Source organism: Narcine bancroftii, chromosome 10, assembly GCF_036971445.1.
Source record: "Narcine bancroftii isolate sNarBan1 chromosome 10, sNarBan1.hap1, whole genome shotgun sequence".
Lineage (NCBI taxonomy): Eukaryota > Metazoa > Chordata > Chondrichthyes > Torpediniformes > Narcinidae > Narcine > Narcine bancroftii.
Window position 1 is genome coordinate 95,643,410 of NC_091478.1, and position 26,330 is coordinate 95,669,739.

Below are 26,330 nucleotides of genomic sequence, written 5' to 3' on the forward strand. Positions count from 1 at the left end.
AATTTTAAAAAAATGTCATCGGAACAGAAATAGGCTATTTAGCCCATCAAGTCTGCTCTGCCAATTAATCATGATCTGATCCATTTCCCCCACTCAGCACCACTGCCTGGCCTTCACCCATAACCTTTGATCTCTGCCTTTAATGCACTCAATGACTTGGGCTGCACAACTGCCTGTGGCAACAAATATCACAGATTCAGCACCCTCTGGCTAAAGAAATTCCTCCTCATCTCTGTTCTAAGCAGACATCCTTCAATCCTGAATTTGAGCACTCTTCTCAGATTCTCTCACCATGGGAAACAACATCTATTCTGCCCATTCCTTTCAACATTAAAAATGTTTCAATGAGATCTCCCCTCACTCTCCTAAATGCCAAGGAGGACAGGCCTAGAGCCATCAAAAGTTCCTTCTATGACAGCCCTTTTGTTCCTGGAATTATCCTGAACCCTCTCCAATGTAAGCACATCCTTTCTTAAACGAGGAGCCCAAAACTACTCTCAGTACTCTGAGAGGTCTCACCAGCAGCTTACGTAGCCTCAGCGTCACATCACGTCATCAGCAGTGGTGATCTTCCTTGGAATACCAGTCCCTTTGTGATTACTGAGCTCACCAGTACGCTCTTTCTTCTTAATGATGTTCCAAACAGTTGATTTTGGTAATCCTAAGGTTTGGGTGATTTCTCTTACTGTTTTGTTCTTGTTTTTAAGCCTCATAATGGCTTATTTGACTTTCATGTAGAAAAGTGCCAACTACAGACTCCAAAGGTGATCAAAAGCTTAGATGCAAGCCTCTTATACCTGCACCAATAAAACAATTAACATACCCAAGTACTCACAAACACCTGTGAAGCCAAATGTCCCAAACATTATGGTTCCCTGAAATGAGGGAACTATGTATAAAGAGTGCTGTAATTTCTACATGGTCAAACAAAAATGTATGAAATCTGGAATGTGCACTTTAATGACATTGTTTTATTTGATTACAAATTTAAAATTGTGGAGCACAGGGACAAATAAAGGGGGAAAAAAGTGTCTTTGTCCCTAATATTATGGAGGGTCCTGTATATGTCGTCAATGGAGACTTTCCCATTGGTGAGAACCTAATCTTCAAACTAAAATGTTGGTTCTGTTCTTCTCTCTCCTCTGATATCGTCTCCTCTGCTGAGTTCTTTCTGTTTTTTGTCCTGACGGTGATAAAGACACTCCAGGAACACCCATCAATGCTGACCAATCTGACCACATAGTTTAGTGAATGGATACTGGGTGGATGTATGTGTCTGCATACACAAGTTAGATGTAGACTTCACCTGTAATTAGATATGAGCACACAAATCTTATCGGTTTGAACCCCTATCATGTGAAATTACTACTGCCCATGAAAACACTGCAACCTTTCCATAATTAAGCTGTAACTTTTTTATTAATATTGCAGAGTGAGATTTTAATTTCATTGTGTAGAAACTCATGAGCTATTTTTAAAAAAGCAACTAGACTCACATTTCTTATTGTGCTATATTTTAGTTCACTATTGGTGCAGTAAATATTTAATTGCCACTTATTTTACTGCCCATTCCATAGTTCTAAACTTTGCACCTAATTTCTAATCGTTGGCAGCCTGCCTAATTCAAACCTACATCTGGCATCACATTCTTAATGAGCTCGACATTTCCACCTGAAGCTGATTAATCAGTGAGTTGCAAATTAAACAACAAATTCAAAGCGTCTGTTTGTGTGAGATCTTTCATGAGGCGATGTATTTTCCTATTTACAGACTAAATTCCAAACACAGAACTGAATGGGAATGAAGCTGTAATTAGATGAACAGCTTTGCAATTCTCTTTGCAGGCTTGTTGAGCCAGAACTGAATTTTGTCGGCCTTTAACCTGTAGTCCACGTTCAGGGTTAAGTTGAGTTGCATGAATTCTTCATGGTCGCCGTTCACTGGCCAGGCTGGCTGCCCTGTCACGTTGGGTCTCCTGCAAGGGAAGGATTGGAACCATTTACACCAGGAGCTAAATTAAGGAAAGGCAAATTAGCCATTCTCCTCCTCCTCCAGAGAAACAACAAGATTGCAGCTGCCGGAAGTTTGAACAAACCCAGAGGTGCCAGAGGGAGCGTTAGGCAAAATCCGTGGGTGGAAATGGTCAGTCACTGTGTGATCATACAGATTCTATCACCAATGTGTATATATACAGATTGTAGTCTAGGATGACTGTGATTGGCTGAGAGTGTAGCCACATCTACTGGCTGGTCTTAAAGGATTGCTCCTAGCCAGACCAGGTCATTCTGGGCTGGTTGACCTACTTGTGATATGCTCCAGACTTTTAGTTAATAAAAGCCTTGGTTTGGATCAACAAGTTTTTGGTTCTTTCGACGCACTCTACGCACTGTTTTCAGCTGGTGACCTCTTTATCGAGACTAAAGTGAAAAGGGGGTCTTGTTACTTGTATGAAGGGGAAAAGAATCTGGGGAGGAGGCTGAGGTGAAAGAGTATTGGACAAAAGGCTGTAGAGAGGTAGAAGGAGAGAGCCTGGTTGGGGGGGGGGAAGGGGTGGGGGAGCAGCAAGGTAAGAACAGGAACTGGTAAAGAAGATATGGAAATAGTGGAATCAGATAGAGATAGGGTTATCTAAAATTAGAAAGATTCCTGTTCTTGTTGCTGGATTTAAGGCTGTCCAAGTTGAACTATGGAATTGGAGTCATAATGAAGATGGAGACTGGCAGACACTTGGTTTGCAGGGGAGTTGGGACTATGGGGTCCGGCAGGAGAGCAGAGCTGATGCCAGGATCAGATGAGCCTGAGGGATGGGATGGGATGGCCAATTCCTATTCCAGGTGTAACACCCATACCTTTGTGACTCAGCATTCAGAGGTTTCCAGCATTCTTTATTTCATCTTAGTGAACTACCTGGGGATTCATAACAGGACAAAAGGCTCATGGTCACTTAAACTGAAATTCCCAGCCTTTGTGATGAGATCAGTGATCCATGTCCAAGGACTTGGACTAGCGTTATAGGCAGAGACTGGATGAATTGGGATTTTTCTCCCTGAAGTGAGGGGGGGGATCCTTACAGAGGTTTATAAAATCATGGGGCAAGGAGAAGGTAGAGGGTAATTACCTTTTCCCCTCGGGGGCAGGGAGTCTAATACTAGAAGGCACAGATTTAAGTTGAGAGGGGAAAGATTTATAAGGGACCTCTTCACACAGAGGGTGGTGGGTGTGTGAAGCAAGCTGCCAGAAGAAGTGGTAGAGATGGAGACATTTGGACAGGTCCTGCTGGATAGGAAAGGTCAAGGGGGATATGGGCCAATGGAAATAGCTAGGTTGGCATGCAGTTTAGACCATTTTGTAGGGACTTGACAGCCCTGTGATATGTGCATTACCCCATAATGAGCCTTGAAGTCTTACCCACTCCATGCAAACGAAGCCCAATATAACATCACCGCCTGACTGAGCTTCTTCTCCTCCTCCGTCATGTTGCCTGTGAAATAAAGTCACACGGTTACGCTTCTAGCTCCATGGGACACTCAGTGAGTCAGTAGCTGCCCCTCCCATCAACATTTGTGTAAACACACAAGTTCAGTGCTCCTCCAGTATGCCACCTTCCAGCCCATTTGGATGGCTGAAGCATAACTCTCTGGCCCACTTCAGGACAGAGAGGATTCTGCAGTGTCCGGAATGCTGCTTTTTGATGAGTCTATACACCGAGACCCCTTGTTTACTGTTAAGGATGCCTCAGGCAGTATTTTGAAAGAGAACAAGGAAGTTTTAAGGAAGTTTCTTACCTGTGTTAAGGCTCTTGAATGGACGACCCATTAGTACAAGGTGATGCCCTGCATCATTTAGCTATACTTTTCTCTTTAAAACTATCCCCTATTGTAACACTACGCTTTAATTCTTACATTTCTTGCTATGCTATGTAGAGGTTAACCTGCCTAGAAAGCACACATAACAAAGTTTTTCCACTTCATCTTGGCCACAAACATTTCAAGATGTCCCCAGTGACCTGTATCCCACAACCAGTTTCAATATTATTAGATTAATGCTCATGTCACCAACTGTAACAGAAGAAGCCATTCAGCCCTTCGACCATTCCAGTGACTCCAGGTTGATCTCCATCTCATTCTCTCATGGTCTACATCCTTGGGGCAGTGTTGATATGTTTAAATGTTCATCTTAGGTTTTAATGAATGGGCCACACAAGTAATAGGAGGAGCCACGTAGCCCCTCAATCCTTGCTCGCCATTCACTGGGATCATGACTAATCTGCTCTTCCTCGTGGCAATTTCCCACAGTCCTCAATAGCTTTTGATAATGCCCCCCCCCCCCCCCCCCCACTTCCATAACTCTCTAGGACAGAGAATTTCAGAGATCCATTGCCCTCTGTGGGTAGAAAATGGAGTACAGGCAAAGTTCAGCCATTAAAAGGGGACAAGACCACCTTATTAAAACATTTACCCCACGTAACAGCGAGACACCTGGATTTATGTTTGTTTAGAAAGATTGGGACTGGTTTCAAGGACCTGCATGATGCAGTGTGGGAAGATACTGGTTCATAAACTTGACTGGGCTTTCTCAGGAGGTTATTAAAAAAATTGACGAAGGCAGAGGGGAGGAGGTGGTCTACGTGGACTTCTTAAAGTGTCTGACAAGGTCTTGCCTGGTAGGCTGGTCCAGAGGTGAAGGCAAAATAGATCCGAGGTGTGTGGCCAAACTGGATCCAAAATTGGCTTGGTGAAAGGAGGCAGAGGGGACTGGTGTTTTACTGGAGGTCTGCCACAGAGGTGGTGCCATCAGAGTTCAGAAACAGGGGCCGAGGAGGGCGATGGATGGAGGCCTGGAGCTTGGGTTCACTGTTGCAATGGACAGGAGGCTGAGTAATTATGTAGGTTACGGGAGTGCAGGAGGTGGTGGACTTGGAGAAGGTGACGGAATCCACTGACACTCAGTGTCTCTGAAGGGACTTTCTTTTTCTTCTCCTTCTCATCTTGATTGGGACATTCTTTGTGTGTCTTTTACAGGGCAAACAACGTTGTGCGCATGACAATAAAGGAAGCTAATCCTGAAATTATTACAATACACACAAGTGCTGGAGAACCTCGGGTCATGCAGCAAAGGGAGAGAACCAATGATTCAGCCTTGAGCTCTGCCAAGGTATCAGCAGATAGCCAGAGGGAGGGAAGTAGGAGCAGGGGGAAGGGCACAGACCCACAGTCAGGAGGTCATAGGTTGATATGGGTGGGGTGGGGGCAGAAGAGAAAGAAAGATGAGAAGTGATAGGGAGAGGGGATGGCTCTGAGAGGGAAGGGGTTGGGAGCTGAAGGAAAGGAGACAGAAGGACAGGGAAAGAAAGAAAGAGAGAGACAGAAAGACAGACAGACAGACACAGAAACAGAGAGGGGAAGGGCCTGAGAAATTGGTGGTCGAAGTTAATATCATCTGGCTGGAGAGTGCCCTGATGGTTTATTAGATGTTGTTCATCCAATTTGCAGGTGACCTTGGTTTGGCAATGCATGAGCATCCTTACTGGGCCAAATTAGGAGGCCTGGAAATGGAGCTGGAGATGGCATGGCACAAGTTGGCAATGAAGGCAAGTAGCCAGGAAGGACATAGTTGTAGAAGCAAGTCCGTGGACTACATGTCATAAGTGCAGCTTGGATTACAGAGGGGAAGCACTGAGAGGGACTCACTTTGAAGCGAGGAGGAGAACTTCTTCAGGAAAGACATCCCTTCAAGAGACCACAATGGAGCAGTCAAAGGGAGTTAAACAGGAAAGTCTACAGACATTGCTTGTGATAGAGGCAGTGGAGGCATACAATGTTTAAAAGATATCTGGACGTACTTAGGAAAGGCACAGAGGGATTAAAGCAGGCAAATGGGGTTAGCACAGGACAACATGGGTGAGATGGGCTGAAGGGCCCATTTCTGTGCCAATATGATTGTACAGTTTCCCTGAGTTCTGAGGTTCCATACTGCCTGTCCGCGCTAGTAAAGATGTTCACGATTCTGCAGAGAAACCCTGTCCTTACCGAGCAACACATCAAAGTCGGTAATGAAGGAGCCTCCAAAGACGAAGGCCAGCTCAGCACCGTGAGGGGCCCTCGTAAACTGGGGGATTCTTCTTTCGTAGAAGCTCGCGCGATGCTGGAATTCATACAAAAACACAGGGTTTCCAGCTCCTGCAAACCAACCATAAGTGGCAGTTACCATGGCAACAGTAAATAAAGTTAATTCACCATCACTACAACCTGGAATCTCTTTGGACCAACCCATTCACCAATAATGTACAGATTCCAATAGGGCCAAACCCTCTCCAATTACTGTCCATGTATGGATTCCCAGTGGATCAAATCCCTTTCCCATCAGGGCCACTGTCCAAGTTCCTAATGGATTCCATCCCTATTCAATTCCCACCAAATGTTAATCTCGAGCCTTGTAAGTGTGAAGGAGGACCCATGCCCTGTACATTGTCACATCGTGGTGTGGCCAAGTGCAGCACCCAGCTCACCTCTGTAGTACTGTGCTGCTCTCAGAGTTGGAATAGCAATGTACACATCACCGAATAAGTCAAGGTAATGTTCTTTCAGGAGGTCAGGGCTGTGCACATCCTTGAAGTACTCATCAAAAATTGGTCCCCCGTTCTCTGCTCCAAACTAATCAGAGAATAGAGTCAATCCGTGATTCTCAAAAATGATAAACACAGGAGAAAGCACATCAAAAGGTAAAGTCCACTCCCTTACACTGGGCTTCTTTATATCCCTTGACCTTGTGCTGTTCAGTGGGAGATGTGGGCTTTTATTCCCAATCTCTCCCTTTTACAGAATCCCTATGATCACATCCCTTCCCTAGCACTGCCCATGTACTGAATCCCTATGGATCAAATCCTTTCCCATCACTTCCACCATTCGTTTCCAATGGATCAACATAATGCAAAGCTCAGGCTGCCTTGCACCATTCTCACCCCAAGCCCGCCCTCTGACCCCGCTATTTATAAGATAGAGCTCTCCATTTGGTGGGCTGTGCTGTGGAAGCAGCCACTCCTGGATGGTGATAGCCCTTCGCATCCTGTGCAGATGTCCAACCAACTTCTCACCTACCTGTTCATCACCATAACTCTCTTCCCCCACTGACCCTCCTCACAGCTGCTCTGGATCCTCTCCTACATACTCAGCAGCTTTGCAGAGAATGCTTCGCCCAAGTGGTCAAGGCAGACACTGAGAGTTTTGGATGTTAAGTGAATGATGAGATGTGTGGTTTGTCAAGAAAAATTGGTACTGGTAAAAGATTGAACAGCTGAGCAGAAATGAGGGGCCAGCTTCACCCAGCCCTCTTGTTTCTGTGTCTAACGTCTTTATGCACTTTCTACAATTCTTTCTTTTTGATGAATTATCTCCCTAACACTACCCATGATTATAGTCCATCCACTCACCAATAAATGCCAGGAAATATTTTATTATTATAAATATGGATCTCCCAGTGGCTAACCATTTCAATTCTGCACCCCACTCCCGCACCAACGTGTCTGTCCATGACCTCGTACTGTCCAACCTGTAAATTGGAGGAGCAACGCAACTTTCTGTCTAGGCCCTCTCCAACCAGATGGCATTAACATCAACTTCTCCGTTTCTGCTAGCCTACTCTCTGTTCTCCCTTCCTTCCCGTTCCCTTTGACTCTCCACCCCCTTCCCTCTCCATTCACAAAGCCTTCACCCCTCCCCCTGTTTGCTGTGGTGCCCTTCCTCCCTTATCCACCTATTACCTCTGTCTGCGGGCCTGTTCTCCTCTCCTGCCCCTCCCCCCCACCCACCATTTTATTCGGGCACCTGCCTACACTTTGTTCAAACCTTGATGAAGAGCTCAGGCCCGAAACATTGATTATGTATTTTCATCTTTGCTGTAAAAGTACACGGTTTGTCCTCCTGAGTTTCTCTGGCATTGTGCAGACTTTCCACTTTTACTTATTATTATCATTATTACCAGCTTGAAAAATGCTTTAAATGAATATGTGCATAAAGTCATATTTCGGAGTCAGGTTATTTGTAACTCGGGGAGTCCATGCACTCATTCTGACCTCCTCTCTGCTCCCATTGATCTACGGGCTCAGATCCAAAGACCCCTCAATCCTTGACTCCCTCTCACCCACTGGGTAAACTGGAGAAAGGCATGGGCAGGTCAGAGCCCATTCCATGTTGGATGGAGATCACTGGTCAGTCAGTTATTGGAGGAAGCAGCAAACCCCTCACACCCAGGGGCTTGAGCAACCCTGCTCTGTTTCTACCAGTTAGATTAATGCAAACTTACCAGTGGTTTGAGATACATGTCTATTTTCTCCCGAATCTCATCCCTGGTTATTCCTGCTGCCTCCCAGTCAGGTTTGATGATGACCTGTGTGAGAATAGAGTGTGGGCTTAAACATGGGATGAATGAGAGTTGAGACACTGAGGGCTCAACAGGGTGGGTGTGGAGAGGATAACAACATCAGCACAGAAATGGATCCTTGAACTCAACTTGTAGATCCCGAATAAGGTTGTCCCATTTGCCATCAGCTCATAACCCTCTTAACCAATGGTTCTCAACTTTTTTTTTCCCCACTCTCTCAAACCAATTTAAGTAATCCCTTACTAACCACAGAGCACCTATGGTGCATGATCTGTGGTTAGTAAGGGATTTCTTAAGGTGATATGTGAGTGGAAAGAAAAAGATTGAGTTCTTTTAGTAATCACTGGTCCTCGGTGCAAAACATGCAGACACACAACCAGACATCACACACATACAGACAAATAATACATATGCAGGACAAGTATTTCATCAATACAAATAAATAAATATTGTTTTGTACACATGAGAGTTTGAGATAATTAGTGTGAGGAGTTCCTTTGGTTGTTCAGCACTCTCACTGTCCGTGGGAAGAAGTTTTTCTTCAGCCTGGTGGTCCTGTATCTCTTCCCTTAATCTCCTTCACGATCCACTAAATCATCCACTTTGGTATCATCCGCAAACTTACATTGATTTCCGTCATTAATACAGATAACAATGAACTGTGGATCCAGCACCAATCCCTGCCAACCACTGTTCACAGGCCTCCAAACTGAATACCAATCCACAACCATCAAACTAATTCTGTATCCAATCAGCCTGTTCAAGCTGGATCCCATATGACCTGACCTTCCTGACATGCCTACCAGCAGGACCTTGTCAAAAGCCTTGTCTCCTCTTGTGGGCTATTCTACAACTAGGGGAGTCACTGTTTAAAAATAATTGAACATAGAGCAGTACAGCATGGGAACAGGGACTCCAGCCAATGTGTCTGTGCCGAACATTATCCCAAATTAAAATTCTTCTCCCTGCACACAATCCATATTACCCCAGCCAATGCAGACTATCTGGATGCCTCAAACACTACTATTGTATTTGTTTTTACCTCTGTACCTTGCAGCTCATTCCATGCACCCACCACTCTCTGTGTAAAACCTTGTGCTGCGCCTCTCCCCCAAATGTTCCCCCTCACCTTAAAAACACATCATCTAGTATTTGACATTTTTTACCCTGGGTAAACATTCTACCCTGTCAACGCCTCTCATAATTTTATGAACTTCTATCAGGTCTCCCCTTAACCTCCGACACTCAAGAAAAAACAACCCAAATTCATCCAACTTCTCCCCAGAACTCATACCCTTTAATCCAGCCAACATGCTGGTTAACCACTGCTGCACCCTTTCCAAAACCTTCACATCCTTCCTGTAATGGGTAACCAGAATTGCACATAATAGACCGAGTGAGGCCTGACCAAAGTTTTACATCACTGCAACATATGCTCAATGCTCTGCCCAGTGAAGGGAAGCATTCCATTCACATTTTTACCAACCTATTTGCGTGGACATTTTTTAGGGAGCTATAGACTTGGATCTCCAGATCCCTTTACCTGACAAAACTTTTCAAACCCCTGTCATTAAGTGAATACATTCCCTTTACATTTGACCTCGCAAAGTGCAACACCTCACACTTGTCGGATTAAACTCCATCTGCCATTTATCTGCCCTTATCCATAACTCATCTACTGTATATCCCATTGTAATCTTTGATGGCCCTCCTCACTGTCCACAAACGCATCTGTTTTAGGGCTGGCATGGTTGGCGTAGCAGTTTGCGCAATGCCATTACAGCACCAGTGATCAGGACTGGGGTTAAATCTCACGCTGCCTGTAAAGAGTTTGTGCATTCTCCACTTGTGCACGTGGGTTTTCCCCAGGGCCTCTGGTTTCCTCCCACTATTTGAAACTTACTGGGGTGTAGGTTAATTGGGTTTGATTGGGCGGCACGGGATCGTGGGCCAAAATGGCCTGTTGCCATGCTGTATGTCTAAATTTCAAATAAATTTAGTGTCATCTGTGAACTTCCTAACCCACACACCTACCTTTTCAGCCATAACTGATGTATACAGTATCACCAGGAACAGGGATCCCAACAACGATCTCTGCAGAACACCACTGGTCACAGGCCTCCAGTCAAAAGAACATTTTCCACCATTACCCTCTGTCTTCAAAGGGTCAGCCAATTCTAGATCCAAATGATCACTGTGGATCCCATCCATCGTGACCTTCTGGATGAGAGCTCTTTTCAAATACCTGACTACAATCCATGTAGACAACATCCACTGCCCTACCTTCATCAAGCAGCTTTGAGAACCCTTCTAAAAACTCAAGCAAGTTTGTGAGATGTGATCTGCCCCATATAGAGCCGTGACGATTGTCCCTAATCTGGCCATGAGGGTATATCATGTTGAGGTCAGAGATAGGAAAACACATGAACTCAGAGGGGTTTTAGCCTTTGGAACTCTTTTCCCTAGAGAGCAGTGGGTGTGCTAGTGGAGGCGAATAAGGTAATTGATTCAGCTCTGATTACAGTGACATCAACCACTCATTAATTGACATCTTCTGTACATCATACAACAGACTGACATTACCTCTGGGTGTACAAGACTCTTTACACCCTCCTCGTTGGTCACTCCAAGCAGATACGGCATTTTTCGAAACATTCCATCCTGGAACATCTTTTGAGGATCATCAGGAAGGAAGTAGCCATCCACCACAATGGGAATTATCTGATAGTTGTCGTTCTGTAACAGCCAGCAGAGGTTATGAGACAGGGGCATTCGAGGAGGTGTGGTGGGATCAATGGACACTGAATGTCTTTGAAGATATTCTCCTTCTCTCTGGGTAAGGGCACTGGACTAGTGTTGACTCTTGGTGTGCAGTGGAAATAAAACTAAACAAACTTTTATGTATTTATGTGCATGACAATAAAATAATCTTGAACTTTGACAGATTGAGGAGCAAGAAACTCCTGATCCCAAGGGCTGTGTGTCACCATTGTCCATTGGGTTACAAACATCAGTAGCAAGACCATGGTCAAAACCAAATGTGGTCTATCAAACCAGAGTTTTATGGAGCTGCAACATTACCTCACGGTCCTTGAACTCAGTCCCCCAACTCATGAAGGCCATCACACCATATGAAATGGGTTCAATGTAAGTGGGTGCTGGGCAAATGTTTGGCTTTTAGATGGGATGGCTATGTGGAATGTGAGGGGCGCAGGAACAATAAGAAATGATTGTTGAGGAGCGAACATGTGCTTGAAAGGTCAACATATCCACATGGACAGAAGTGAGGACACAACTGCTCCAAAACTATTAAAGATGGACTGGACGAGCAAGTACATGGGCATGTTCGAAAACAGTAACTGAGGATTTTAACTTCCCCAACATCAAAGCTGACACCAACGGAGTAATGTTACAGAAATAACAGGTGAGAGAAGGTGGGTGGTTGATGGATGTGTGTGACAGAGGATAACACAATGATCAGGGAAAGGAGAGGACAGTAGGACAGAAGAGACTGCTCAGCTGGAAGCTAGCTTGGGCCAAATGGCCTCCTTCTGTGTGGTAATTAATGAATGCTGATGGTGGGACATTGACATCTCTCCAGTGGTGACATTGAACGGTGTGAAGGAACGGGGCCCTGGAGACTGAAAGGTCGATAAGGAAGTTAGAAAGGCACAGAGGAAGAGGGAGGTTCAGTTGGAACTTTACATTAAATCACTTCCCGTGGCTCTGGTCACCACATTACAGGACAGATGTGACTACACTGCAGAGTGAAGGAGAGGCTGGCAAGGAGATTGCCAGATGTGGAAAATCGCAGCTGTGAAACAAGTTGGGAAGGTCGTTTTCTTCGAAAGAGGAAGTTTAATCAAGATGTAGAATGTTATGAGGGGCCTGGATAGAGTAAAGACTAAGGAGAAAAATCAGGAGCATGGATTTCAGATTGAAGGATGAGAGAGATGACCTGTACCTGGGTGGATCCTAAAAGAGTGATAATTTCAGGGCTCCAGTCCATGCAGTAAGGTGTGTGACTCCTTCTGGACTGGCATGGACAGAATGGGCTGAACAGCCTCTTTCTGTGATTCCATGACGTGGATAAACCACCAGACATAGAAAGAATGGATCCCAAGGTTGGAGAGAATGATGGGAAGGGTTAGTGCAGACTGGGCGTCAATTTCCAGCACTCTTTGCCTGCGTGTGGTGATGGGATAATGGATAATCTGGTTAAACTGCTGAATTAACCACAGAGCAATCTAGTTTCCATCAGTGGGAAGGTAATTACTTGGAACATTTCTGATGGACAGCATCAGAGGTTTCTAGAGACAGGAATAATCAGGTCCTGTAGCAATTAAACTTGACTAACCCTTGAGGAGGGGTAGTTGATCTCAGGCAGTTCTGGTTGCCCAGCTATGCCTGTAAGATGGAAAAGGTGTAGAAAAGATTCATAAGGACATTTCTGTGACTAGAGAGCTTGAGATGAGGAGAGATTGGATGGGCTGAGGCTTTTCTCCCTGGAGTGTAGGTGACTGAGGAGTGAACTCATAGAGATAAGTCATGAATGGTCAGTCTTTTTTCCAGGGTAAATACTGGACTCTTGTAACTGGAGGATATGTATTTAAGGTGAGAGGGGAGAAATTTAAAAGGGAGCCAAGGAGCACCTTCTTCATACAAAGGGTGGTGGGGATGTGGAACAAGCTGCCAGAGGAAGTGATAGGAACATTTGACAGGATCTTGGAAAAGGTTTGGATGGATATAAACCGAGTGCAGGCAGAAGGTGGGTAACTTGTTCAGCATGGATGAGGTGAGTTGAAGGGCCTGTTTCTGTACTGTAAGGAGTTTGAGGAGGGCAAGTCTACCAGGCACCACCTTGACAGCCTTTTACTGGAGCGCGTCCTGTCTGGCTGCATCATTGTGTGGTATGATCGCTTCAAGATGGCAGAGAAGGTCACTGGGGTCTCTCTTTCCTCCACTGACGACATTCAGACAACCCTTTCCATCTAGCACACAGTATCTTTGACCCACTACCATCAAGGAGGAGATGCAGGAACATCAAAATCAGAACCGGCAGGCTGGGAAATAGCATCTTCCTCCTGCAAGCCGTGACATTAATGAACAGTAACTGAGTAAATCACCCTAAACCGTGGTGTGGGCACACACCACACACACACACACACACACACACACACACACAGCACATAATAATCACATATATACATACAGATATAATTTAAAATAAATAAATAAATAGATAGGGGTGTGTGTGTGTGTGTGTGGGAGTGTGTGTGTGTGTGGGAGTGTGTGTGTGTGTGTGTGGGAGTGTGTGTGTGTGTGTGTGTGTGTGTGTGTGTGGTGTGTGCCCACACCACGGTCAGGAAAAACGCTGTTTTCTCTGGTTGGATATGTACACTCAGATGATAGTAAACTTGAACTTGGAGAACTCCATAACTCTAGGAAATAGATGGCAGAGCAGGCCATGCAGCCCCTCATGCTTACTCTGCTATCCAATAAGACCACAGCTGATGTCTACCTCAACAGTACTCTTCTGCACCAACCCAAGCCTCTTGAATCCCTCAATGCCCCTGCCCCACTCAGCAATTGAACCTCCACGACCTTCTTGGATGCAGAATTCCACGCATTCACCGACTTCTGCTGAAGAGGTTGGTCATTATGGTCCTGACCCCTTGATTCTAGAACATCCCACCAGGGGAAACATGACCCCTCGCCAAGCCCTCAAGGAGTTCTGCGGAATTCAATGTTTACTGCTCATCCTTGCAGACCCAAGTGAGCTCTGGATCAAAACTTCTCATTCAAGGAATATCAGACCAAGAATCAACCTGGATAACCTGCTCTCAGTGATGTTGGTTGAGGATCCTGTGGGACACCACTGCACTCTCTCTAAGTCTCAGGGTCTCCTAACGGTGGCTTTAGGACAGACAGGGAGCCTTGGGTTGTAAGTGAGAGGCTTCACACTGAAAGAAGAGCAGCCCTGGAAACGTGGCATCAAACACTGATTTCTTCAACAGATACCTACCAACTGGTTGATAATCTGGGCCATCTCCTCCTCTGTCTTGTTTTTGAGGCACTGCAGCAGCAGCTGGGATTGTACGTTGGTGCAGCCTGCTATCTCAGCGGCTTCCTGTGGAGAACAGACACAAAGTGGAACTTCTTCACCTGCTCCCTTGTGGCCCCTGCTCTCACCAGGGTGTACACATGGTTCAGTAAGTAGAGCCTTTGCCCTGCAGCCCCAGAGACCAGGTCCAATGCTGAACACCACTAAAGTCTGCCTGCTGGTCATCAAAAGGACATCTTCTCCTGACCATCTCATCCACCTCCCGACCATTTACTGATCATCTCCCATCTATCTCCTGTCCACCACCTGACCATCTGATATTTATCTTACCACTTCCTGTTCATATCCTGACCACCTTCAATCATCTGGTGTCAATTTCCTGTCCATCTCCCAAGTACCTTCATCTATCTCCTGTTCATCTGATGTTTATCTCCTGACCATCTTCTATCTCCCGATCATCTGATGTCCATTTCCTTACCATCTCTTGACTATCTTCATCTATCTCACGATCTTTAGATGTCCATCTCCTGCTCATCTCTTGACCACCTCTCAACCATCTCATTACTGCTTCAACTCTCTATTGTCCATCTTCCATCTCTCTCCTAACCATCTCCATTAACCTTCCAGCCATTTCCTGACCATCTCCTGTCCAACTCTCATCCATCTCCTGTCCAACTCCCGTCCATCTCCTGACCACTTTCCAACCACCTCCTGTCCATCTCCCATCCATCCCCTGTCCAACTCCCATCCAACCTCTGTCCATCTCTCATTCAACCTCCATCCAACTCCTGTCCAACCCCCATCCAAATCCCATCCATCTCTCATCAGCCCCTCCATCTATTTGGTGAGGCCATCAAGTCTATTGAATCTAAGCCAGCACTTGGACCATTCCTCCACTTACTACACTGTAACATTTTCATTCATATAGCCAACAATTCTCCAGCCACTCACTCAAACTGAGGGGTAATTCACAGCTGCCAATTAATCCAGCAAGCCAAGACCCTGAGCTTAAATTTCTTTGCAGCCTCCCCCCAGCATGTCCTCTTCCTCCACACCAGCTCCTCTACACACTGACAAGGTCTTGAGCCAACCTCCTGAAGCCCACTGTTCAAATTCACGAGCTTCCTGAGGCAAAGTCATCACACTGTGACCTCTACACCAAACCAACATCTGTTGTGCAGGTCCTTGGAATCTAGGAAGAAACTCACGTTGGCCAGCTGTGTTGGCAGTGGGGGTAACAGTCCTGGCATCAGAGCGCTCCCACTTTGCAGAATGGCCTGATTAAACAGATCAGCAGAAAGTGGAGACAGTGTCTGCAGAAAGAGAGAGATCCACGGATTAACCAGACCCACTCACCAGCATCCACAGAAATGCTCAGCAAGGAACAGTCATGGGAATGAGAAAATTGCTCCCAGTTCTATCTGGGCTGGAGGAATTTAGAATAGGAAAGACCCCCTGGTGAGTTGACTGAGGTTATTGGAGCATCAGGTTGGGATTTGGAAATGGTTGGAAAAGGAAGTGGCAGTGGTTGGAATTGGGAAAGGAACAAGGAAGCATTTGGAAGAGGGATGAACAGGCTGTTGGTCTAAGGCCAGGATGGTAGTTGAAATGGGATCCAATTGGATGGGGAGGGTTGGCACAGGGCAGTGAGGATAAAGGGAGGGGTGGGACATGGGGTGAGGAGGCTGGGGAGGGATACAAGTGGAAGAGTGGATGGGGATGGGGAGGCATTAAATTGTGGTTGGGGAGAGTTGTAGGTGAGATGTGGAATCATTGGATGGGGTGATTAGGGTTGGAATGGGAGGGGTTCAAAGGGAAGGGAGGGGTTGATGGGATGGGGGGTTACATTGAATGGGGAGTGGTTGGATGGAATGGGGAGGAGTTGGGTTGGATGGAGAAGGATTGGATGGGATAGGAATAGGTTAATGGGGAGGGGTTGGATTGGGTAGGGTTGGATGTGATGGGGAGGGGTTGGATGGTGTTGGGTTGGATGGGATGAAGAGGAGTTGTTGAGGAGGGGTTGGAAGGGGTAGAGTTGGATGGCAGGCAGGGGTAGAGGGCTGGGGTGGAGTGGGGGTTAGGTTTATGATGTCCCCACCTGCCTGTAACTCTGAAATCTCCGGTGGAACAAATTAATCTCTGAGTATTCCTGGTTTTCCAGTGATGAAAGAATATGGATTCATGCCCTCTTCTCCCCCCACCCCCGACAGTTTCTCGGCGCTGGGGTTGAGATGGGTGAGTGAGGGAGTGACGGCGGCGGGGAGGCCTAGAGCAAGATATCTGTGCTGTCCATACATGCAATGAAACGCTGAGGCCCCCGACTGACTCTCCGAACAGCGTGACTTGATCCGGGTTGCCCCCAAACTGCTTGATGTTCCTCTGAACCCACTCTAGAGCTGCGATTTGGTCCAGGAATCCAAAGTTGCCCCTTGCCCACTCATCTCCTGTGCTGCAGCAAGGACAAAGAACAAGGAAAGGGTTTGTACTGGACTCACAGATTTCTGTCAGAATGTACCACTCTCATTGAAAGGGACTGAGGATGAAGGCCAATTGATGTCCAACAGGCTTGGCGGAGCTTCCCAGCAACACTGGCAGCTCCTACAGGAGGCACCCTGAGGCACTTGGCAGGGAACCCACCCATATCCCTGCTAAGTTCTCCAAGTCCATGGCCATGGCCATGGCCAGTGCTTTCTCTTAGGCAGAATCCCCATTATTGAAATCTTTCTTACACTACAACTCCTGGAATCTTCTATCCAGCGGTTCAGAATTCCTGATCGATTGGCACCTGGCATTTGATGACATCTGCAGTTTCCGTTCACTGGGCCATGGAGTGGTACAGCACAGGAGCAGGCCCTTTGGCCCACAATATCCATGACAACCCTTTTGCCCATTTGCTTGTATCAGGTCTGTATCCTTCCCTACCTTGTTGATTTGAGTACCTGACTAAATGCCTTTTGAACACAGTGACTGTATCTGATTCCACCAACTCCTTTAGTAACGAGTTCCAGATGTTATACACTTTCTATGTAAACACTTACCCCTCAGATCCCTCCTCTCACATTAAACCTATGCCCTGTTGTTTTTGATGTGTCCACTGTGGGAAAAAGATTCTATTAACTCTATCTATGTCTCTTATAACTTTTTATATTTCTATCTGGTCATTCCCCTCAACCTCCTTCTTCAGAAAAAAAAGCCCAACTGATCCAGTTCTCTCTCATAAACTAAAGTCCTCTAATCCAGGCGATGTACTAGTGAATCTGCTCTGCATTCTCCAGCGCAACCACATCTGATCTATACCCTGTTGTAGCCGGAGACAACCTTCCTCGCCATCCACAACACCACCAACTAAATGCAAACACCATACCTCCTGCATTCACGCCCATCGTTAGTATAATTACATGCAACACGAGTCCTTGTACCGATCTCTGCAGTACACTGTTGGTCAGGTCTACATCTTCCACCACTCTCCTCTGCCTCCTATCATTGCCAATGTTGGATCTAATTAGCCAGCCTATCTTGGATCCCACATGCTTTAACCTTCTAGACCAGACTACCTTCTGGGATCTTGTCAATTATCTCACTAAAGTCCATAAAGTCTACCACCCTGGTGATCGTGCCTATAATACAGGGTCTGTGGTGTCCAGGGGGGTGTCACATAATTACCTGAAAAACCAACTAACCAACCAACCACAGCTCTCCAACATGCCCCATTACCGAGCGAACCAACCAACTACTGTTCTCCCGCACATATCATTACCTAGGGAATAAACCAACCACTGTTCTTCAGTGAGCACCGTTGCCTAACCAACTAACTAACCACTGCTCTCTGACACACTCTGTAACCTGGGGAACCAATCAGCCATTGGTTCCCAACATACTGTCACCCGGGGAAACAACAAAAGCCCTTCAACACACACCATTACCAAAAGAACCAACCAACCCACCAGAGCTCTCAAACATATACCATTACCTGAGGAATCCAGCCAGACTGAGTCGGTATTGGATCACCACCACGACCACATTCCCAAAGCTGGCCAGTGCTGACCCGTAGAATATGGAACCCTTTCCCAGAATGAAGGCCCCTCCGTGGATCCAAACCATGACCTGAGGGCCAATTGGAGGGAAAGGAAAGAGAAAGGTTTGACATCTGGTCCTGAACTATCACCAAAGGATAAAATAGTGAAACTTACAGCACAGGAGCAGGCCCTTTGGCCCACCATGTCCATGTTGGCCGGGGGTCTATCTATAATGATTCTTTGTACCAGCACTTGGCCTATTGCATTCTGTGGCTTGGTGCACACTTAGGAAATTCTTTGGGAATTTCTGGCTGGACATTAGATACCTCACACGCCCTGCCAACTTCTTTTGGCCTTTACGATACTCCCATCAGACAGAGATCCAAGAGTTTGAAAACAAACCTCCAGGGCCAAGGACAATTTCTTCTGTGCTGTTATCAGACTTTTGAACAGACCTCTCTTAACCTTACAAAATCTATTGTACTGGATTTGAATTGTAGCATTCTCCACATCACTGGATGTTACACTTTGTTTTATTACTGAACTACCTGCTGTACTTAATTTGATTTGCCTTAGCAGTACGCAAAATAAAGATTTTCACTCTATCTTGGTAACTGATGAAAATGAGCCTTTGCTACACTGTCTCTGAGTCACACGGGTCTGCGTTTGTTTCTAGGTATGTGGTAGGGAGGAGTGTATCATCAGGGTTGGGGTTACCCCTTGTGATTATCTGCCCATGATCTCGGTGCTGTTGTGGGGGTCTTGCTGTGCACATTTTGGTTTCCCACATTTCCAAGGCCACAATGTCCTTAATGGGTGTAAAATGATTTGGAATATTCAGATAAGAATGCCAATGGTGCCACAGAAATGAGGCTTGTTACTGAGGCTAAACCTGGATTACTTCTTCCACCTTTCCTTTCCACCTGTGCCCCCATCCTTGCATCTTCCTTCCCAAAAGCAGGTTGGGAGATCCAGGAGTGGGGGCCTTTTACACCCCCCTCCCCTTCAGTTCCCATGTAAAGCAGCAATGTTTACGTACTGGTACAGTAGTATGGTGCAGCATTGCCTCAGCAGGGCAGTAGACACTCAGGTAGAGACAATCCTCACTGGCAGGTACAGCAAACGGGGCCAACTCTCTCCGTATCTTCTGTAGACACCTAATACAGAGAAAGTGAGAGAGAAGGAGGGAGGGAGGGAAGGAAGGAGTAATGGATGGTGAGAGGGAGTGAGTGAGAGGAAGAGAGAGACAAGGAAGGAGGGAGGGAGGAAGATATGGAAAGGGGAGAGGGAGAGAAGAGGCAGAGAAGGAGCGAGAAAGGGAGAGAGTGTGGATGAGAGAGAATGAGTGAGAGAGTATGAGAGAATGAAAGGGAGAATAAAAGAGACAACGAGAGAGAAAGAGAATATGAGAGAGAATAAGTGAGAGAAAGAATGAGTGAGAGAGAAAATAGGGGGGGGGTGGTTGACAAGTAATCTGTTCCTGGGTTATCAGTTTTCATTCAGTGTATTTGTGCTGTTTCCACACCATTTATTCCCAAAGTCAACAGTTCTTTGTGTCTCAGAACACAGTTGAAAAACAGCCAATTTATCCTGGTATTCATGGCCCAGACTAACTCCCTCATGTTCCCATTGCCTCGTCTCCACTTTCAACCATTCCCTTCCCCTTTCTCTGAATTATTTTATATTTTGTTTCCAGGAAGCAGATTGAAGAAGAGAATAAATATTGTTCCCTTTAAACTATCTCACAATGACCACCTGTTCTGTCACACTACCCCAAACATCCAGAGACTGTGTGCTGATTTTTTTCCATTCCTGTGCTCGAGGTGAGACTGGCATCACTGACAGCCACTGACACATTATGCCTCCCCTCATGTTGAAGCTGGAGGTATGATGGTGACGAGGAGCCACTGTCTGCAACTGCTCCAATCCCTGCTATGACCACTGAGTAACGCTGCTGTGGGAGTAATAGAATCCATCTAATGTGGTAGGGATATGGGCATCGTGTTTGGCACAGACATTATGGGCCAAAGGGCCTGCTCCTATGTTGTACTGTGTTATGCGACAGAGGACAGAGGTTTAAGGTGAGTGAAATAAAGTTTGGAGAGGTATCAGAGGTAGGTTTTTTAAAAACAGAGAGTGGTGGATGCCTGGAATGCATTACCAAGGGTGGTAGTGGAGGCTGGTACAATAGGGACATTCAAAAGACTCTTAGACAGGCACATGGATATAGTAAAATTAGAGGGTTGTGGGTGTGAGGTCTGGAAGGGTTAAATTGTTCTGGGGCAGGTTCAAACAACTTTGTGGGCTGAAGGGCCTGTACTATGCTGTAATGTTAATTGTAACCTTTCTAATTGGGGGCTGGAACCACAGTTGGATTGACTGGGAAAGAACCTCAGGCTTCCTTCCCTAAAGGATATTTTGATTCTTTTTTACAGAAAACCCCTCATTAATACTCATAATTTAATAAATCTAGAATTGTCTTTGTTTAAAAAAGGGCAGTGGGGATAATTCAGGAAATTATAGGTTGGTGAGTCTCACATAAGTGGCCAGCATATTAGAGGGGAAGACTCTTGGGGATAGGATTCACTTGCGTTTTGGAAAGTATGTACCTGCTGTGATAGTCAGCATGACTGGTGTGGGGGTGCGGTCATTATACCAGGGGCCTCCCAATGACTGGTGTGGGGGTGCGGTCATTATACCAGGGGCCTCCCAATGACTGGTGTGAGGGTGCGGTCATTATACCAGGGGCCTCCCAATAGCCAGGTAGTCAATAGATATGAGGATAGGACTGGGTATGGTGATCAGTAGATTGGCCATGATGAGGATGAAAGATGGGCCAAACTTATGGGACCGAATGGGCCATTCTTGTTCCTATTTCTCATTGAGTGGAGCAGCTCAGAGATTTGATGGCTGGGTTTACAGCTACAAGGAAATTGTAGTGGTTGAGCACAGAAAGAGTTGATTCACTGTCTCAGTGAAGGTTTCTTGAAAGAGCTAAACAATTTGTCCCATTTCCCTGCAGTTTTCCCACTCAAAGTATCAAATGTTTATGGAAGTGGCCACACAATAGATAGAGCAGTAAAGATGTCTATAGTTCACGTCCTTTCATTGGGTGGGGTACTGAGTATAAAAGTGAGGAGGTCGTGTTGCAGTTCTATAAAAGTTTGGTTAAATTGCACATGATGTACTGTGTGCAATGCCGATGGCCCCATTACAGGAAGGATGTGGATTTGTAAAGGGGTCAAAGACCTTTTCCAGGATGGTGCCCAGATTAAAGTTTATGCTCTGTGGAGAGAGATTGTTTTCCCTGGAGTGTTGGAGACCTGAAACGTTTATAAAATCATGAGGGGTAATGATATGATACAGGTAGACAGAATAATTTTTCCCAGAGCTTAAAATGAGGAATGGGGAAGGGGGGGTGGGGAGTAGAAGTTTAGGGGAGATGTGCAGGTGAGTTTTTTTTTTAAACACAGAGAGTGGTGGGTGCCTGGAATGGGCTGCCAGGAGTAATAGTGGAAGCAGATACAATAGTTGTGTTTAAAAGATGGAGATGGAAGAAATTGATCATATGCAGGGCTACAGATCATGGGCAAGCTACAGAGATTTAGATTAATTTGGGCATGGTGGGTCAGCACAGAACAAAGGCCTGTTCCTGTGCTATAGATTCACTGTTCTGTCCACTTATGATTCAAACCTACCAGTCCCAGCAATATCCTCATGAATCTATCTGGACCCATGCCAGCTTATCCTTCCTGTGCCTGGATGACCACAACTGGGCACAATACTCATGCTGCCTCATCACTGCAACAGCTGCCACAGGACATCCATGGTGTGATTTGGTGGTTAACAGCAACATTGGTTTTGAGAAGGAGAGATTCCTACATTGGAGGATGGCTTGTGGCATTCCGGATTCCTTTCCATGGCTGTGGTCTCTGGGGGGCAGCGAACCTCAAGGGCCCCACTGGAGCGGCGGCAAATGGAACTCCCAAGAATCCAAGCACTAGCCTGGGACCTCCTTCCACTTCCATCTGCTTCCCCCGGATCCATCCATCCTCAGTCCTGACTGTGGGCCCTGAGCAGGTTCCTCCTGCGAGGGAAGCATCATCAGTGACCAGGCCTTGACCCTCACCTCCCTCCCACCACAACCCCAGAGCAACTTGCCCTGACTAAACAGCAACACCAAGAGACACTGGACATTGGAGGTATCAGCAAGCATGGGCAGGACAAAAAGATGGTTTAATGGAATGGCTTCAGGCAAGAGAGCTGAGGGAGGAAGTTCCTGATTTCCAGCCATTCCACAATGTCAGGAATAAAGTGATTACATTTGGGTAATGCAGATAGGTGGTATTGAAGAGAGTGTGGTTTTAAAGGGGGAAGACAAATGAGGAGGGTTTAGGCCACTAAAAAAATTTAATTCAAAGGGATTGGAGTTTAATTGCTTTTGTTAATATTCTTCATTGGATCATACAGGGAACCCCCATCAACCACAGTAATCTTACATCAATTCCACTTTACTCTACCCACATTCTTTCTTTGGCTTGGCTTCGCGGACGAAGATTTATGGAGGGGGTAAAAAAGTCCACGTCAGCTGCAGGCTCGTTTGTGGCTGACCAGTCCGATGCGGGACAGGCAGACACGATTGCAGCGGTTGCAAGGGAAAATTGGTTGGTTGGGGTTGGGTGTTGGGTTTTTCCTCCTTTGCCTTTTGTCAGTGAGGTGGGCTCTGCGGTCTTCTTCAAAGGAGGCTGCTGCCCGCCAAACTGTGAGGCGCCAAGATGCACGGTTTGAGGCGTTATCAGCCCACTGGCGGTGGTCAATGTGGCAGGCACCAAGAGATTTCTTTAGGCAGTCCTTGTACCTTTTCTTTGGTGCACCTCTGTCACGGTGGCCAGTGGAGAGCTCGCCATATAATACGATCTTGGGAAGGCGATGGTCCTCCATTCTGGAGACGTGACCCATCCAGCGCAGCTGGATCTTCAGCAGCGTGGACTCGATGCTGTCGACCTCTGCCATCTCGAGTACCTCGACGTTAGGGGTGTGAGCGCTCCAATGGATGTTGAGGATGGAGCGGAGACAACGCTGGTGGAAGCGTTCTAGGAGCCGTAGGTGGTGCCGGTAGAGGACCCATGATTCGGAGCCGAACAGGAGTGTGGGTATGACAACGGCTCTGTAGATGCTGTTTACATCCGGTACCGCACGGATGGCAGTCTCTTCAATCTGAGGCGCCTGCAAGCTCACACCAAGACACAAGAGAAACTTGTCCGTGAACTACTCTTTGCAGATGATGCCGCTTTAGTTGCCCATTCAAAGCCAGCTCTTCAGCGCTTGACGTCCTGCTTTGCGGAAACTGCCAAAATGTTTGGCCTGGAAGTCAGCCTGAAGAAAACTGAGGTCCTCCATCAGCCAGCTCCCCACCATGACTACCAGCCCCCCCACATCTCCATCGGGCACACAAAACTCAAAACGGTCAACCAGTTTACCTATCTCGGCTGCACCATTTCATCAGATGCAAGGATCGACAACGAGATAGACAACAGACTCGCCAAGGCAAATAGCGCCTTTGGAAGACTACACAAAAGAGTCTGGAAAAACAACCAACTCTACCCACATTCTCGTCATCTAACCCCCCAGATTCTACCCTTCACCTCCACACCAATTTACAACAGCCAATTAATGCATGAACCCAGACATCTTTGGGGAGTGCGAGTAAATAGAATGGCCGGGGAATATTGCAGGGAGAGCATGAAAACGCCACACAGACAGAATTGGAGTTCAGGACAGAACTGGGAGTCTCCGGTGCTGAGGGGCAGTGGCACTTTGTTGTCCAGATTTTTTTTGGGTTTTTCTCCTATCAATTTAAAGTTTTATTATAGATTACAAAGTTGAAAAAAGCATAACCTAACTTATACATTTTGGGGTGGATGTTTAAACTGAGGTGTTCAGGAAATTCTTGCAGAGGGGGGTGAGTTTCTGGAATCCTCTACCTTGGGATTATGAAGATGATCATTATTTGAAGAGGACAGATATATTTTGAAAGATTAAAGAATGAGGGGGTATGAAAAAATACAAAGAGCTGTGTCTTTTTCACTGGGTTGGGCATTGAAAAGAGTAAGGAAGTCAAGTTCATTAAAAAAAAATTTAAACATGTGACAGCCTTGCAACCCACTAGCCAGGACCGTATACTCAATTAATCTACAACCCCCATACGTTTTGAATGGTGGGAGGAAACTGGAAGAGGAATCCATTACAGACACAGGGAGAATGTGCAAACTCCTTACAGATAGTGCCAGATTCAAACCCAGGTCACTGGTTCTGTAACAGAGTTGCACTAACTGCTATGCTAAACCATGCTATTTAAAACCTACTGTCTCTGTCCATCATGTTTCACATCTACCTGGTCCCTGTACCACCTTGACTCCTTCATATTGGCTTCTCTTCCACATTTAGCCTGTCTCAATAAAGGGCTTTGTCTTGAAACATTAACCATTCCTTTTCTCCTGCTGATGCATCTCATTTGTGAAGAAAAAGTTGGATTAGTACATGCATGGTAAGAGTATGGACGGCTATTGTCCAGGTACAGGTCAATGGGGTGAAGCAGAATAATAATTCAGCTTGGCTTAATTGGGCCGAAGGGCCAGTTTCTGTTTTGCAGTCTTCTATGGTTTCACGTGTTGAGTTTCCCCAGCAGAATGTGTTTGGCTTCCAATGCCAGTATCTGCAGTCACCTGCATGACTCCAGTTTTATATAAAACTTTCGTCTGCAGCAAAAAAGAATGGTCAATGTTTCAAGGTCCTTCATCTAGACATAGGGTGGATAGCCAATATAATAAAGAAAAGGTGGGAACCATTAGACAGGGCCTGTAGGGCCTGGACCAGGAGGAGTGTAGGATGATGGACAGAGACTGTTGATTGTCAGATGCCATTTAAAGGGGGAGAGACAAGAGAAATAAAGGGGTCGTCAAAAAGGGTGGAAGGGGGTGTAAGTGAAGAAAAACACTGCCAGAGTTGGAATCTAATAAGAGGTGACAATATTAATGAGAGCTGTTAGGGGAGAGAACAGCCAGGAAGAGTAGGAGGAGTTGATTCTCTAGTTTATCTGGGCCTCACTCTGCGGTGGAGAAGGACAGACAGGTTGGTATGGGAATGGAGAGGGGTTTGAAATGGCAGCAACCAGCTTAGAATCACCATTGGGGACAAAGGAGAGAGGGATGAGGGACTGGGGGCAGGGAGAGGAGAGAGTGATGGGGAGAGGAGGTTGTAACCGAGACCTGGGAAGAGAGTCACGGGGTGGGGAATGGATGAAGTGATGGGCGGGATTGGTGGAGAGAGTAACTAGATTTGGGGTGGGTGTTAGTGACTGAGTGGTGGGGGGATTGGTGGAGAGAGAGACTGGGTTGCAGGGGGTTGGTAGGGAGAGTGACCAGGTGGTGGGGAGAGTGACCAGGTGGTGGGGAGAGTGACCAGGTGGTGGGGAGAGTGACCAGGTGGTGGGGAGAGTGACCAGGTGGGGGGGGGGGGTTGGTAGAGAGAGTGACCAGGTAGGGGGGGTGGTTGATGGGGAAAGTGACCAGCTGGGGGGGGGGAAGTGAGAGACCGGGTGGGGGTTTGGAGGGGAGAGTGACTGGGTGGGGGCGGGCATTAGTGACCAGGTGGGGGTTTGGTGGGGAGAGTTACTGGGTTGCAGGGGGTTGGTAGAGAGAGTGACCAGGTTGGGGGGGGGTGTTGGTGGAAAGAGTGACCAGGTTGGGAGGGGGGGGTTAGTGGGGAAAGTGACCGGGTGGGGGGGGAGTTAGAGAGCAGGTGGGGGTTTGGTGGGGAGAGTAACTGGGTGGGGGGGCATTAGTGACCAGGTAGGTGGAGGTTTGGTGGGG

General features: G+C 46.6%; 1 protein-coding gene across 1 annotated transcript in view; it reads right to left on the reverse strand.

Annotated features, from left to right (window-relative positions):
• Positions 1-951: 951 nt before the first annotated feature.
• The window catches only part of ces2b (carboxylesterase 2b), a 74,953-nt gene continuing 49,574 nt past the window's right edge, over positions 952-26,330 (reverse strand). Inside the window, exons 14-25 of the mRNA XM_069902016.1 lie at positions 22,342-22,546; positions 19,499-19,616; positions 18,414-18,547; positions 16,739-16,892; positions 15,652-15,756; positions 14,405-14,509; positions 10,963-11,115; positions 8,302-8,385; positions 6,509-6,653; positions 6,030-6,179; positions 3,409-3,481; positions 952-1,975 (exon numbers count right to left, since the gene is read on the reverse strand). Coding sequence (XP_069758117.1) covers positions 1,813-1,975; positions 3,409-3,481; positions 6,030-6,179; positions 6,509-6,653; positions 8,302-8,385; positions 10,963-11,115; positions 14,405-14,509; positions 15,652-15,756; positions 16,739-16,892; positions 18,414-18,547; positions 19,499-19,616; positions 22,342-22,546 — 1,589 coding nt within the window. The 3' untranslated portion in view covers positions 952-1,812. The remainder of the gene's footprint in view (positions 1,976-3,408; positions 3,482-6,029; positions 6,180-6,508; positions 6,654-8,301; positions 8,386-10,962; positions 11,116-14,404; positions 14,510-15,651; positions 15,757-16,738; positions 16,893-18,413; positions 18,548-19,498; positions 19,617-22,341; positions 22,547-26,330) is intronic.